We start from the raw sequence: 15,243 nt of genomic DNA on the forward strand, positions 1-15,243 counted from the left end.
ACTTGTCACTCCTGGAAACACAGGGCTTGGGAAAGAGCCTCTTCAGTAAAAAATGACATAGGAAGTAACTTTCTTTGTGGCAGGCAAGCAATGTGGCGTATGAGGCATTGCTGCCACCGTGGTCTATGTGGATAGATACAAAGGAACTCTCACCCACGAATGTGCTTACCCTAATGTGAGTGGTGGGGTGTTCCAATCGCCTCATCCTTCAAAGCCCATTCCTTTCAAAAATCACTCCAGGCCATTTTGAAACTTAATTGTATTTTGATTTTATTACATTGTAATGGTTCTTTCTATTAGCTTTATTTCTTCAGTTAAACAATAAGCTCCTTCCTGGGCAAGTTCTGTGTCTTTTTACTTTTACTTTTCTTTCTCCCACAGTGTCTAGTCTAGCTGGGCACAAAATAGATTATCAATAACATCTTGCTGATTAACTGTCTCCACCAGGGCCAGGGAACTTCACTGAGGCAGCTGCTGACAAGCTGGATATTCCTGGGAGGCCCTCACAGCTCCTCAACTGCAGTCCTCGGATTTCTGGCCCAAACTAGGTCAGGTCCTGAAGGAAACAATTAGTGTGAGTGTCTGGGGTTCTTTCCTATTTCAACTTTAGCTGCTTTAGTGTACAAAGGAACCCTAGAGATCATTTAATCCAGGGTTTTAAAAATCTCTTAGATCTTGCCAGAAATGAAAATGTATGAAACAAATAACTAAAGTGCACCACTCAGTTTGCCCAACCCCACCCACAAGAGGATTCTTCCAAACCTCTAAGGCTCTTCAAAGCATTGTGAAGACCAAGGATTCCAACCCTTCTGTTATCTTTAAGTGGAGGAAACTAAGGCCTGGAGAAGGGAAACAATCCAGTGTGGACAAAAGCCAGCAACTCAGAACTCCCCACTCACTCATTTATGGCAGGGAACTTCATCTGAAACCTCCACATTCTCAAGGTGTCTCACTGAGGACTCTTTAGGAGGGATTTCTGAAGTCACAAACTATGGGGGACCTCAAGGATACAATAGTGATAAAAGACCAATGATGTTATCTTTGCACTGTGGATGGCAAACTGGTCAAGTCCCTTGGAAGGCCAGTTCATTTGTGTACTGCTTGGGAGGTGGCTTGGCAAATATTTCAAGCCTTTTCTTGCCAAGGAAGATAACCCACTCTATTATATATCTGACCACAAGCTCAGGGGAGATCATGCCCCCCACCCCCACTATCAGGATCCCATACACCAACTAACCCCTGTCTTCATGAACCTACTTTGTCTAGCCCATGCGGATGGATCCAGAGAAGAATGTCTTTGTACATGAAGTCTGCCTTTCTCCCCTAGGAAGTGCATTCAAGGCACTCTTGTAGTCTCCCATAACCTCAGTAAATCTTGTTCAACTTTTCATTTCTTATTTTCTCAAGTAAAGCTTCTAAAGGTCAGGGATTCTTATGTTTCTTATTATTTCTGTCTTATGAATAGGAGATAACTTCTTGTAACATGTATGAACTTCTAAGTGAACCAAAGATTATGGATGTGGCTGGGGTACCTGATCAATAGATACACTGTGGGATCACTCTCACTGAGTAGGTCTACAGGAGTAAAGTGTGGCCAGAGCCTTGGAAGCAAACCTCTGGAGGCCAAGGCTGGAGCACAGTAAGGGCTTATGGGAGAAATTACTGGGCCTCTGCACACACTCTCAAACAGGTGCTGTTGAGGAGTACCAGTGTTTTTCCACTGGGTTCGCTGGACTTTACATTCCTCCTCTACGCAGCTCCTGAATATTCCTTCCTTATTCTATGCAGCCACTATCAATATATTAAGAAAAAGATCTGTAAGAAACTTATTTGTTATTACTACTCCAAACTGGTTTCCTTTCTTCTTTATATTCACCACTTTGAATCTTTTATGCTTAAAAGGCTTATACACGGAGAGTAACAATCAGTAACTCTATGTGTCTGTTGAGATTCAAAGTGTGTGTCTGTGTGTGTGTGTTGTGGGGAGGGCGGGTACTGAGGATTGAAGCCAGGGCCTCATGATTGTTAGATGAGTGCTCTACCGCTGAGGTACGTCCCCAGTCCTTTTCTTACTTTTTATTTTAAGACAGGGTCTTGCTAAGTTGCTGAGAATGGCTTCAAACTTGGGATCCTTGCCTTTGGCACTTGTGAAGCTGGGATTCTAGGCCTGTGCCACCACACCTGACCCAGATGGGTTTAAATAGGAGTGGGAGAAGAATATCTTATTGACTTTCTCACAGATCTCCGTGCTGACAGTGCAGCCTTATTGCATGGAAGCATTCCACACGTGTCACCTACAAACCTGCCCATCAGGGGTACTAAAGATCAGTGATCAAGAATGGATCTTTTAGAACACACTGTCACAGACTACACTGTCCATGGATCTGCCAAATCTCAGGGTCATCCATGGACTTTTGTTCTGAGAAAACAAAGCCTTCCTCCCTTATTTATAGTGCCCAAGGCAGACCCTGAAGTAACATGTCTCCCTACTGTGCTACTTACACATGCCATTTGGTGCTGTGAGGGGGACCCGGGGTCCCAAGATGTTTCCTGGTATAGGAGGCATTCCAGGAGGGGCAGGGCCACTCCCAGCAGGGTGGATGTTGGCTGCCACAGTGGGAATCATGCGGCCTGGCAAAGGCTGCCCAGGCATCATGGAACCTGGTCCTGGTATCTGACCTGTAGAAAGAGATTCAAAGTATTGTTAAGTACACTAGGAAAGGGCAGTAGAAATGGATCAACTCAATGCATGAAACTATTAAATACAGACAAATACCAAACCTCCCAAGGATCTGAAATTTAACAGTGATAAATCATAATCTCTATGATCAACTTTTATTTGTTCATTCATTTGGGGAGCAGCTAATGAGGAACATCTACTCTAAACTCTGGCATAGGCAGGTAGTGGTAAAGAAGCAATTACAAAGAAAGCACACCTAAAAGAAAATATTCATTGTAGTTAGTTTGGGTGAACAGTGGATGGTCAAACATCTTCATGAGGACACACACAGTTTCACAGAGAACTTTGCTGGGAAATTAGTTCACAGTCCAAGAACTGCAGCTTAGTCCAGACTGCTTCATGTACAGACTTTGAAGAAAGGTCTGTCTGAAACCCACTAAACAAGGATTCTGATTTAAATCTCCAGGTCCTATCCACAAAAAATTTCTCCCTAATAAGCCTATGATGAACCACAAACCTGAGAGATTCACAAGGGGGAAATAGACAACTCCATCTCTTCCAAGTGTTTTCAAAGTAATGACAGGAGACCTCAGAGACAAGAAACAAACTAAAATATTTCCTGTATTCAGTTTCACACTGAGCTTTAAGAATTTTCAGTTAGGTGCAGTGGCGCATGCCCGGAATCCTAGTAGCTTGGGAGGCTGAGGCAGGAGGATTATGAGTTCAAAGCCAACTGCAGCAACTTAGGGAAGCCCTAAGCAACTCAGTGAGACCCTGTCTCTAAATAAAAATACAAAACAGGCCTGGGGATGGGGCTCAGTGGTTGAGTGCCCCTGAGTTCAATTCCCAGTGTCCCACTACAAAAGAAATTTCAGCAAACAACTTCTTTAAAGAGACAATAAATATTTTAGATTCTGCTGGACATATGCTTCTGGAACAACTAGTCAACTCTGTCACTGTAGCATGAAGGCAGTCATAGCTGTAGGCAGAGGCTTACTTTTAAGGTCAGAAATACAAAATTCTAGCCTGGGTACATGCTAGGAGGGCACATCTCCTTCTGCCAAGTTCAGATTGGACAGAGCTTTACATGAGCTAGAAGGAACATCTTGTCAGTCTCTCACTCTAGAAAACTTAAACATAGAGCTGTGAAGAATACCTTTACAAAGAAGCCAGAGCCAATACTGGGTAAGGGAGAAAGAAATAGGAAGAATATTCCAGGTGTGTGCTCACATAAGTGACATGATACACAACAGTTTGGTCTCAATCACTTCTCACAGGACAGAGTTTTATATTCTGATGTCTATAGTAAAGTATGATTTGCCAAAACCCCTGATTGAATACTGGGTCCATGGGACAATCCCAGTCAGTAGCAACCCAGTACCATCAACAGGGAAAGTACAGATGATGCAGCCTGGAAACTAAACAGTTGCAAAATCACTTTGATTTCATTCTACCCTAGGTTAGTTATTCAGCATGCCCCTAGCTTCAGTTTCCTGAGATTATACTAAGTAAAGTTAAATAGTTGCCTACCTATTTAGGGTTTTCAGTATAACCAGAGGAAGTCTTTATTTGGTAAAGTGCTTTATTATGTCACTAGCTTCTCCAATATTCTCATTTTATAGAGGATAAAAGCATCTCAGAGAAATCCATAGACTTCTTTTTTTAAAATACCTTTATTTTATTTATCCTTTAAAAAATTTTGTTATGACAGCAGAATGCATTACAACTCATATTACACATATAGATTACAATTTTTCATATCTCTGTACACCAAGTAGCATCACATCATTCATATCTTCATACATGTACTAAGGTAATGATGTCTATTTATCCTTTTGTGGATAATAAGGTGTACTTATCCTTTATGTGGTGCTGAGGATCAAACTCAGGGCCTCATAAGTGCTCCACCACTGAGCCACAACCCCAGCCCTCAACAGACTTCTTTATGGTCATAGAATCATAGAGGGAATTGTAAATTAGATCCAAAATTCCTCAAAGTTCAATTCTCTCTGCAATACACTACTCTGCGCCCCTGCCACCAAAACAAACAAACAAACAATAAATAAATGATTCCGGGGGTATAGCTCAGTGGTAATAATGTGCAAGGCCCTAGGTTCAATTCCCAGGACCATCCCTCTGTAACACCAACATAAATAATCATGAAGAGAGCAGCATTCGTGCTGACAGATCCATGAGGTAATGCCTGTCCATCATGCACTGGGATGAGCTCACAGGATTTTGCTCTTAGGCAAACGGTGCCTTTTCTGAAGTTGCAGGCTCAGTGGCACTGGCCCAATTACCTATTTCCCTATATCCGCATGGCAATAGTTGGATAAGGTAATTTTGAGTATCTCAAGGCAACAGCAAATCAACCAACCAACCAAAAAACCTTTTGTTTTCACTTACTGCAAATTTAAAAACCTTCCCAAAGAAAGTGTTTCTCTATCCTACTGTCACAGAGAGGGTCATAGAGCCATTGGGACATGGCTCTCTAGGCAATGAGAGAAAAATGGCTTTTTGGAAGGGTGGCAGCAAAGAGAAAAGGATGCTAAAGGAAAAATAATTACTTTCCTTTTCTGAACCATATGCAAACATCTCAGGCAAGCAAAGAATGTGCCAAGAGTGAGTGCTGTCCTGTTACTGCTGTCATATGCTTCATAGCTCATGGGGCTGGTATACCTGGGGCAGTAGAATTAGAGAGCAGACAGGGAAGGAGATGAGACACCTCTGAGTGAGTGTCTACCCTACTAATTCTTACCAGTACAAAGAAGTATGACCCACAGAAACCTGAAATCCCTGAGGAAATCTTACTAAACAAAATAGAGGGTAAGTATATATTTTCCATTAAAAATAACTCAGGGAACTGGGTGTAGTGGTGCATACCTGCAATCCCAGCAGCTCGAGAGGCTGAGGCAGGAGGATTGCGAGTTCAAAGACAGCCTCAGCAAAAGCTAAGCAACTCAGTGAGATCCTGATCCCGTCTTTAAATATAATACAAAATAGGGTTGGGTATATGGCTTAGTGGTTAAGTGCCTCTGGGTTCAATCCCCGCTACAAAAAACAAAAAAACAACAAAAAAAAGCATTTTCTTCCCCAGTAGATAGGGAGAAGTAGGAGGTGAGAGAGACATCACTTCAAAACAGAAGTAGCAAAGCATAGGATGGTGGGGAGTCTGTCCTACATACAAGGAAAAGGAAGGAAAAAAAAAAAAAACACAGCAGGCATCTGAAGCCTGAAGTATGAAATGGTTTGTTAAAATTAGGTTTAGCTAGTATAAAATCCCTCACAGTCTCAGATTTATTTGATATTTTACTGAAGACTTAAATCCATCATGTCTAATGGAATACTAGTTAAACATTTCATTTTCATCCTTGGGATATTAGAAGAAGCTGTGAAAGGAACCTATGGACGCCCAATCTTGAGCACATTTCATCAATCCATTTCTAACTGTCCACAGTACATCTTTTGGCTGAGTCCCCAGGAAAACGAAAATAGCACAATCAAGACTAAGTGAGGGGAAGCCCAGGCTCCTTGCAGGATGTTCCTTCCCCCCAGTACACAGCAGCTTCCTGGGAGTGCCTGCCACAGATGCTCTTTGTTAAGAATTGGGCCCTCACTGTTCTCTTTGTGAGGGTAACCTGCTACTCTACAAAGGGTATGGTAGCTCTATTATCACATGACACAAGGAGAACCAAAGGCATTTCAGACAAGAAAAGATTAGCTGACATGATGAGCTATTCCTTCTCCCTCTTCAGGGTGGGACTGAGTTCAGAGAGTAAGCCTGCAACAATGGGTTATAATGATTTCCTAAGTACTATTTCCCATACATAGGGCTGTAAAAGTAGGTCTAATGAAGGGGTTTAAAAAGCTAAGTATTTGAGCTGAGCATGGTGGCATGTGTCTATAATCCTAAATATTTGGAAGATTGAGGCAAGAGTCCAGCCTGGGCAACATATTGAGATCCTGACTTATATGAGGCTGGGTGTGGGGGGAGGCCAAATGCTTAATACCTTTTTGAAATGTTCTCAAACCATATTTTACTGACCAATATAAAATGTTTTAGTTTTTTCTTGCTTTCTTTTTTTGTGGTACTATGGACTGACTCCACTGAAGAACATTTCCAGCCCTTTTAATTATTTTTATTTTGAAACAGGGGTCTCACTAAGTTGCTTACACTGGCCTAAAAAAATCCTCCCAAGTAGCTGGGGTAACAGGTGTGTGCTACCACGCCCGACTTAAAATGTTCTAGTTTTATCATTAATATAACATTTTATCATGTCTGAATTCTCATTCAATCAGACCACTTCCTGTTTTGATTTTTCTAGGTACTTCCAAAATTTTTTTTACAGTATTAATAATGAAGAACTTAGGAAGATTTAAACCAATATAACCTCTGCTTTTCACATACAGAGCTCATACAAAGGCTTCTCCAACGCAGATGGCTCAAATGAGACCAACAAGGTCTGAATATTTGAGAGTCTCTTTTACCATAATGCATAGAAAGGGCAGAGTTCACCAGTGCACCTACATACTAGGTTTTTGTCATCCCCCCGCCCCCACCCCGGGGTGTTCTACCACTCATCTAATTCCCTTTCTTAAGTTTTTAAATTTCCAGAGAAGCTCTTGCTGAATTAAATTGCCCAGGCTGACCTTGAACTTGAGAACCTCTTGTCTCAGCCTCCCAAACACCTAGATCCTGCTGTTATTTCCTCTGATTGAACTCAAAAAACAGAAAATCTTTTTCTTTCTTGTTTTTAAGATACTGGGGATATAACTTAGGGCCTCATGCTTGCTAGAAAACCACTCTACCACTTAGCAATATACCCTGTCTGTTTAAATTTTCATCTTTAAGACAGGGTCTTGCTAAGTTGCCCAGGCTGGCCTCAAACTTGTAATACTCCTAATCTCAGCCTCCTGACTAGCCTGAGTTACAGGTGTGCACTACTGCCCCTGCTAGTAACCTTCCTTTGAACATGTGCCAAAGCCCCTGGAGTCCTGACCACCTCACCTTCAAGAAGATTCCTAGTAGTTAGTTAGCAGTGGCCCCCCCCTGCTCGATAAAAAAACACAATAAAAGACAATTTAAGAAGCAAAAGCAACCACTCAAGTTATTCTCCTTTGTGGTTCTCCACATGCCTTCATGGACACCACAGCCCAGGGTATGGTTGGGGACACGATATACATGTAAGAATATATTAAACCAGATGCAGTGGCACACACCTGTAATCCCAGCAGCTCAGGAGGCTGAGACAGGAGGATGGGGAGTTCAAAGCCAGCCTCAGCAAAAGTGATACACTAAGCAATTTGGTGAGACCCTGTCTCTAAATAAAATACAACAGGGCTGGGAATGTGGCTCAGTGGTTGAGTGCCCCTGAGTTCAATCCCTGGTACCAAGAAAGAAAAAAGACTGTAATTATAACTATTCATTTTGTGTCATTTACAATGGCAGTTTTACAGGTAGAACTAGGAAGTCTTTAATTTGGTAACCATTTGATACTATTTTATAGCTTAAATGAAAATGGATGTAATGCAATGGTATGTATTTTTAAAGTTGAGAAAAAAACAAACAGTGGGCCAACTGTACAACAGAAACACTCTACTATGTAAAATTCTCTAGGCTTTTTGTTTGGTGGGAACAAACCAACACAGGACACTTCATCAGAGATAGGAAGTTCCCCGCAGTAGGACCAAATAACAAAAGCCTAGAAAGAGAAGTTATGAAGACAGGGCAAATCATATAAAAATTCTCAGCATGTAAATGAATTAAATAAAGGCAGTGGGTGGGGAAAAAAAAAAGAAGGGCTGAAAAGTTAGAGACAAACCAAATGGAATATGTATGGGTGCCTACTTAGTTATTCTGATGTCCAAGCCCATCAGTGTCTGAAGCCTAATGGATTTATTACAACACTGAACTGCTACTTTAATGGGCTCTACCATTAACTGATGGACAGTTTTACAGAGAAAAATTACATACGCATAGAAACATAGGCTAAGAGATGGACAAATTAATCACTTGATAGTAAATCTTCCTTGACCCTCCTTCCTGGCATTTCTCCAACTTTGCTGTCATTTAGAGGCTGATTTTTCCTGATCTTTTACACATGGTTAAGTTCTGGATTAATACCAAAAAATTACCTGGGTAATTATCCTCAACTCCTAATATAAATGCTGTGACCTGTTAACTTTTCTAAAACTAAGAAAAGTAAGTTGGAAGGATCTGCTTATAGCTCTTAACTTACATTTGTGTAAAATCATAGACTGAAGATATTGTTTACCCAAAACACATATTATGGACTATCTCACATGCCTTGATTTGAAAGGCCCCTTTGGCTAACACTAGAATACCAAGTACCAGACTTGGTAGAATTAGCTTTTTCTGAACTGGTAAGATGAAGGCAATCCTAAAATACTGGATTTAATTTACTACTGCTATTAATTTTACTTGTTTTGTTTTTTTTTGGGGGGGGGGGTTGTAAATGGACACAATATATATATTTTTTAGTTGTAGATGGACACACTACCTTTATTTTATTTATTTTTATGTGGTGCTGAGGATCAAACCCAGTGCCTCACACATGCCAGGCGAGCAGTCTACTGCTGAGCCACAACTCCAACCCCACAAAATCTTTATTTTCTTCATTTACTTTTATGTGATGCTGAAGATCAAACCCAGTGCCTCATGTGTGCAAGGCAAGCACTCTACCACTGAGCCACAACCCCATCCCCAATTTTACTCTCTTAACATACTAATTTAATTCAAACTCCAAAGCAACCCCACAAAAAGGGCAATTATAAAAATTATATAAATTTTGAGCTGTTGAAAACTCTTTATACACTATTAAAAAGCCACAGCCATTTCGGAAACATTTTGACGGCATGTAGTGATATGAAAAAACACAAATTCTATGACCTATTCCTTGGAACACACCCAATTCTACTCCTTAAGGACAAACTTAACAGGAATGTACACATATGTATATCAAAAGACATTTGCTCACATATGTTTATGGCTATTTTTTAACTATTCATAATAACTAAAGTCTAGAAACCAATTATATGTTCGTAAGCAGGAGAATGGACTAATAAATTGTAGAATAGCCACACCGTGTAACACTGTTCAGCAAACAGAAGGAACAAATGTACAACCACTCACAACAATGTGTATGTATGTATGTATCTTATATATACAATGATTTATTTTTCATTTTTTATTATGTGATTCAGAGGACTGAACCTAGAAGTGCTTTGCCAGACTGAGCTACAACTCCAGATCTTTTTATTTTGAGACAGGGTCTTGCTAAGTTGCCCAAGCTGTCTTGGATTTGTGATCCTCCTACCTCAGCCTCCTGATTAGCTGGGATTACTGGCATACACTACTATGTTCAGCTCACATATTCAGTTCTGAGTAAAAGCCAGACAAGCAAACAAATCACTATGATCCAATCAACATTCAAAACCAGCTCAACTAATCAATGGCATTAGAAGTCAGGAGAGGTGTATCTTTGTTTGTATATGGTGCTGAGGATCGAACCCGGGCCGCATGCATGCCAGGCGAGCCCGCTACCGCCTGAGCCACATCCCCAGCCCCAGGAGAGGTGTATATTGGGAGGGGAAGAGATTGAGGGGACTATGATAGAGGCCTCCGAGTGTTGGTTACTCAGGTCGTGTCTCTTTGTTAAAACTCAGCAAAGAAATACTTATGACATATGTTTTTCCATATTACATTATGTTTCAATAAAAATTATGAGAATAACTTGACATAGATTAAAAAAGGGAAAAAGAAACAATTCTCATCTTGTACTGAATGATCTTTCTCTTACAAATTCACTGTAGAAATGCCTATGTTGGTTAGAAAATTAAAAGGAAAAATGACCTATTTCTCTTCGAAAGACTATTTTTGTCAAGTCATTTGCTGGTACCACCTACTGAGGAGAATCTGCGTCTGCTGGAACCCCTCTCAGCATTCTGTCCCGGCCTCACTGTTGAATCAGATGGAGCTCAGTGTGAAACCTGAATACACTGGGCAGCAGGGTTATTTGGCCTTACCATACACCAGGTCTTCAACTGTTCAGTAAGGACAACAAGAAGTGGAATGATGTGGGTGAAGAGTCAGGTGTACCAACATCAGGTGTACCTAGGATGCATCTCTAGGCCCATCTTTTACAAGCTAAATACAGATGCTAGAATTCCTAAGAAGTTCTCTGTAAATAGCTACTGTGAATATGATGCTTCAACACCATCACGAACCAAATACCAAGTAGTCATAGTGAATTTCCCCTAAAAATCTGTCCCATAACTCAGGAATTTTTGTTTCTACTACTGAGCTATATCCCAAACTCTTTTTATTTTGAGACAGGGTTTCACTAAATTGCTTAAGGCCTTGCCAAATTGCTGAGGCTGGTCTTGAACTGGCAATCCTGACTTAGCCTCCTGAGTTTCTAGGATTACAGGCATGCACCATTGTGCCCATCCCTTTTTTCATTATTCTTTGAGACAAGGTCTTGCTATGTTGCCCAGGCTGGCCTTGATCTTGCAATCTTACTGCTTCAGTCTCCCAAGTAGCTGAGATTATAGGTGTGTGCCACCATACCCAGGTGGAAAAAAAAATTTGAATATATTTTTCTTCAGTTACTTTACTAGGTTGGCTGGCTGTAAACTTCCAGGAACTTAATTTTACAACCATAACTATTTTTGTAAAATTACTCAGTGATTTGCACTTTGGTGATCCCTCTGTTCACGTGGACAGAGAGAAGTGAGGAAGAAAGTGTCCTATGTTTCAACATGTCATATTTCTAAGACTGTCTCCACAAACACTACTTAGATCAAGTGGCAATTTTAATGATGGTAGTAAATTCCATAATTACAAAGTAACAGGTGTGTGTGAGCAAATGAACACTTCCCTGATCAAAGTCAACTCTGTCCTATTTTAGGGTAAAGTCAATAAAAACAATTAACTAATAACAATATGTTTGGGGTTGTAAATAAAAGATTTATGTTAACAATGCAAGATGTGGGGCTGGGGATGTGGCTCAAGCGGTAGCGCGCTCGCCTGGCATGCGTGCGGCCCGGGTTCGATCCTCAGCACCACATACAAACAAAGATGTTGTGTCCGCCAAATACTAAAAAATAAATATTAAAATTCTCTCTCTCTCCCTCTCTCTCACTTAAAAAAAAAAAAACAATGCAAGATGTGAAATTATAATTTTATATTCAGTCATAGTTTCCACAGGAAAATATATCTAGTTATTTTCATATAAAGATTTAAAAATCTGTCTTTTGAGGATGTCAGGTCAACTGATGTTACCATGTTGGGACCTTTGCAGGCTTCTAAGAGCCACTCTATATTTATTTTAGCTTGCCTCTACATGCCCTGGCCACAGTATTTGCATTCTAATCTAACACACACAAACTCTAGCTTTGGGTAAGGCACTTGTATATTCCTGTAGAAGACAAAATTTTAAATTTTCTTGAATGTTTATTTTTTAGGTGTAGATGGACACAACACAATGCCTTTATTTTTATGAGATACTGAGGATCAAACCCGGGTCCCGCCCGAGCTAGGCCAGCGCTCTACCGCTGAGCCACAATCCCAGCCCCCAATTTAAAAAAATTTTTTTTGACTGTGAGGGCAAAGGGAAATTAAAAAGAGCATTTTAGGTTTTAACAATATTGGTAGACAAGTTTGAAAGAACTGAGTTTAACTTTCAAACTAATTTTAATGGGATAAATAGCAAACTTCAAAGGGCTCCCATAAGTTAAAGATGGAACAATTTGTGTATCAAAAAGAATCACTAGTATAAATATAAATAAATAATAAGTTTAGAAATCTCATTATTTATTATGCCCAATGAAATAACCAATCTAGGGAGCAATTCTCAATGGCAACTAAACCCATCAGGTGAAGTCTGATGGAGATCTTTTTTGGTACTGAGGATTGAACCCACTAGTGTTTAATCACTGAGCCACAACCCCAGCCTTTAATTTTATTTAGAACCTAATAAAATCTTCCCAGCAATCCTCTGGTTTATGGAACATGTATGGAAGGGAAAGGAGAGGGAGGGGGACAAATGATATCACACCTCGAATGTACAATTAAGCATGGCCAGAGTGTGGAAAACCTGGTTTCTTCAACATCTAAATGGCCTTAAATTAAAGAAAAAAGGAAGGTGGGCCAGGGATGTGGCTCAGTGGTAGAGCACCTGTGCAAGGTTCCAGGCTCAATCCCCTGGAAGGAAGGAAGGAAGGAAGGAAGGAAGGAAGGAAGGAAGGAAGGAAGGGAGGGAGGGAGGGAGGGAGGGAGGGAGGATAAAAAGATACATTCTGAAGTGAGGAGGAACATATAAAAATTCATCATCAACATCAATAATTCTGAAGCTCTGTAACAGGTTTATAGGGATTATACTAATCTCTCCTTTTGTCTTCAGTTGAAGATTTCCACAATGAAAAGTCAAAAATGGCAAAAAGGTAATGATTACAAAGCGGGGTCATGAAAGTTCACTGCTGTTTTATTATTATTGTTATTTGTCCTTATTTTTCCCCCCTGGTGAACCCAAGGGTGCTCTATCACTGAATTAAATCTCCAGTCCTCTTCATTTTGAGACAGGGTATACACTAAGCTGCTGAGGCTGGTCTTGAACTTGTGATCTTCCTGCCTCAATGTCTTGAGTGGCTGTGATTACAGCCACACCTGGCTATTGCAGTTTTCTTTTTGTATCTATCTTTAAAATTTTTTATAATAAAAAAAGAATGCAGAGACAATCTAAGGGTAAACTTTTAAGAAACCCTGAGATATACTGCCATTCAGAGTCTGACCCACCCAAGGAAAAAGTATCTAACCAAGAAGATTGGAAAAAAAAAAAACATGGCAGGTTTTACATGATGGTAAAATCATATCTCACATGCCTATGACTTCCTAGATGACAAGGGAAATTTTGAACAGGCCTTGTCAGAAAACATCACCTACATGATTGATCCCTCTGACAATCTGTGACATGGGATGGTCACAAGTTTCTTCGACTGGCAAAGCTTTCACCTCACCTGGCTGGGGTGGATGAGGTGGTGGCATCTGGTGGTGCATCAGAGGATAGGGAGGAGGCTGCTGATGAGGCATCATGCCAGGGTGTCCTGTTGCTCCAAGAGGGGCCAGGCCAGGTCCTCCTGAGTGCTGGTGTGCTTGTTGAGGGTTCTGGCCATGCTGCTGCTGTTCCATTTGTTGTCGGGCTCGTAATTCGGCATATTTCAGCTGTTCCATGTGGAAGTTCTGGCGTTCAGTAAGTAACTGTTGCCTCTGTTGTTCTAACTGTAAAAGGGGAAAAAATGATATAGGAAAGGCTCTCAGGATAAGATGACATAGGATATCTACCTGATGCCTGAACTCCCTTTGCCTCAGAGAAACATAGCTACTATGCCTCCTACACCATCTAAAGTGAGAGAATAGGCATTAGTTCTTGAGTAGCATATTTCCATCTGGATACCTGTTACTATAAACAGGGTCTTTTTCTGAAGATCTGCTTATCCTTGCCATCTTCAGCCAGAGGGGCTATTACTTTCTGGAGATATATATATATTATATAGCCAAGTCTACCCAACGTTCCTAGGTGCTCTCTTCTGAATGTGATCCTTTTGGTTACTGTGTATTTTAGAATATAACAGCAGAGTTAAATCCTCTGGATGAGCTGATATAGCCTTAGCTGCAAAGACATATTTTTCTATGTGGAACTTTGGCAGTGCCATTGCAAATTGTAGCTTTTAAAGCACCCAAAATTATGCTGGATAACACATTTACAGAATATTTTAGTTGCCTGAATAAAAATGTATATGAATCTTGAATAATATAGGCATTTCAATATTCAAGATATTCTGGGACTCAAAAGAGAAATAAATTACATGTGTAGCAAATTCAGAAATCACATGCCTAATAACAGCTGAGCCAAAGGAGTCTATCTTAAATTAATTCAGTACATATAGGGCCCATAAAGAAAATCAAACTGATCATGAAAGAAAATAAAAATCTAGATCGCTGGAAGTAGGTGATATAATGATAAGAAGGTTATTTAATATAATAAGGAGGTTAATACATCTGTTCCTTTTCAGTAATGTCTCCATCCCATCATTTTCTATTAGAAGATCTAAGTTACTGCACATCTTTTCTAGTGCTGCATTGTTCCTTGAAGAAGTCATACACCACATCCAGGTTCTAAGCAGTTGAAATGTGGCCAATAAAAAAGAGATGTACTGCTGGGTGCCATGGCACATGCCTGTAATCCCAATGACTTGAGAGGCTGAAGCAGGAGGACTGAAGGTTTGAGCCCAGCCTCATAAACTCAGTGAGGCCCTATCTCAAGAAAAGAGTTGGGGATGTAGCTCCATTGCAAAGCATCCCTGGACTAGTAAACATCCCTAGTAAACCACCCCCTTTGTAAAAAACAAAAAACCAAACCAAACAAACAAAAACCAAAAAGTGTAAAGTATACTACAATTTAAAGACTCAGTAAGAAAAAACAATTTCATATTGATTGCAGTATGCAGAGTTTTATATATTGCATTAAATTAGTACAATTTCT

The 15,243-nt window shown here is 40.3% G+C and overlaps 1 protein-coding gene across 3 annotated transcripts in view; it reads right to left on the reverse strand.

Moving 5' to 3' along the window:
* Smarcc1 (SWI/SNF related BAF chromatin remodeling complex subunit C1) overlaps window positions 1-15,243 on the reverse strand; it is a 152,551-nt gene that overhangs the window by 2,504 nt on the left and 134,804 nt on the right. For 2 of the 3 annotated variants that reach the window (XM_026389836.2, XM_026389835.2), the window contains exons 26-27: window positions 13,718-13,979; window positions 2,503-2,679 (exon numbers count right to left, since the gene is read on the reverse strand). In XM_026389836.2, coding sequence (XP_026245621.1) covers window positions 2,503-2,679; window positions 13,718-13,979 — 439 coding nt within the window. Of the gene's footprint in view, window positions 1-266; window positions 557-2,502; window positions 2,680-13,717; window positions 13,980-15,243 lie in introns of those variants that run through there. The other variant, XM_026389837.2, reaches the window with a different exon arrangement.

Source organism: Urocitellus parryii, chromosome 3 (genome assembly GCF_045843805.1).
Source record: "Urocitellus parryii isolate mUroPar1 chromosome 3, mUroPar1.hap1, whole genome shotgun sequence".
Taxonomy (NCBI): Eukaryota; Metazoa; Chordata; class Mammalia; order Rodentia; family Sciuridae; genus Urocitellus; species Urocitellus parryii.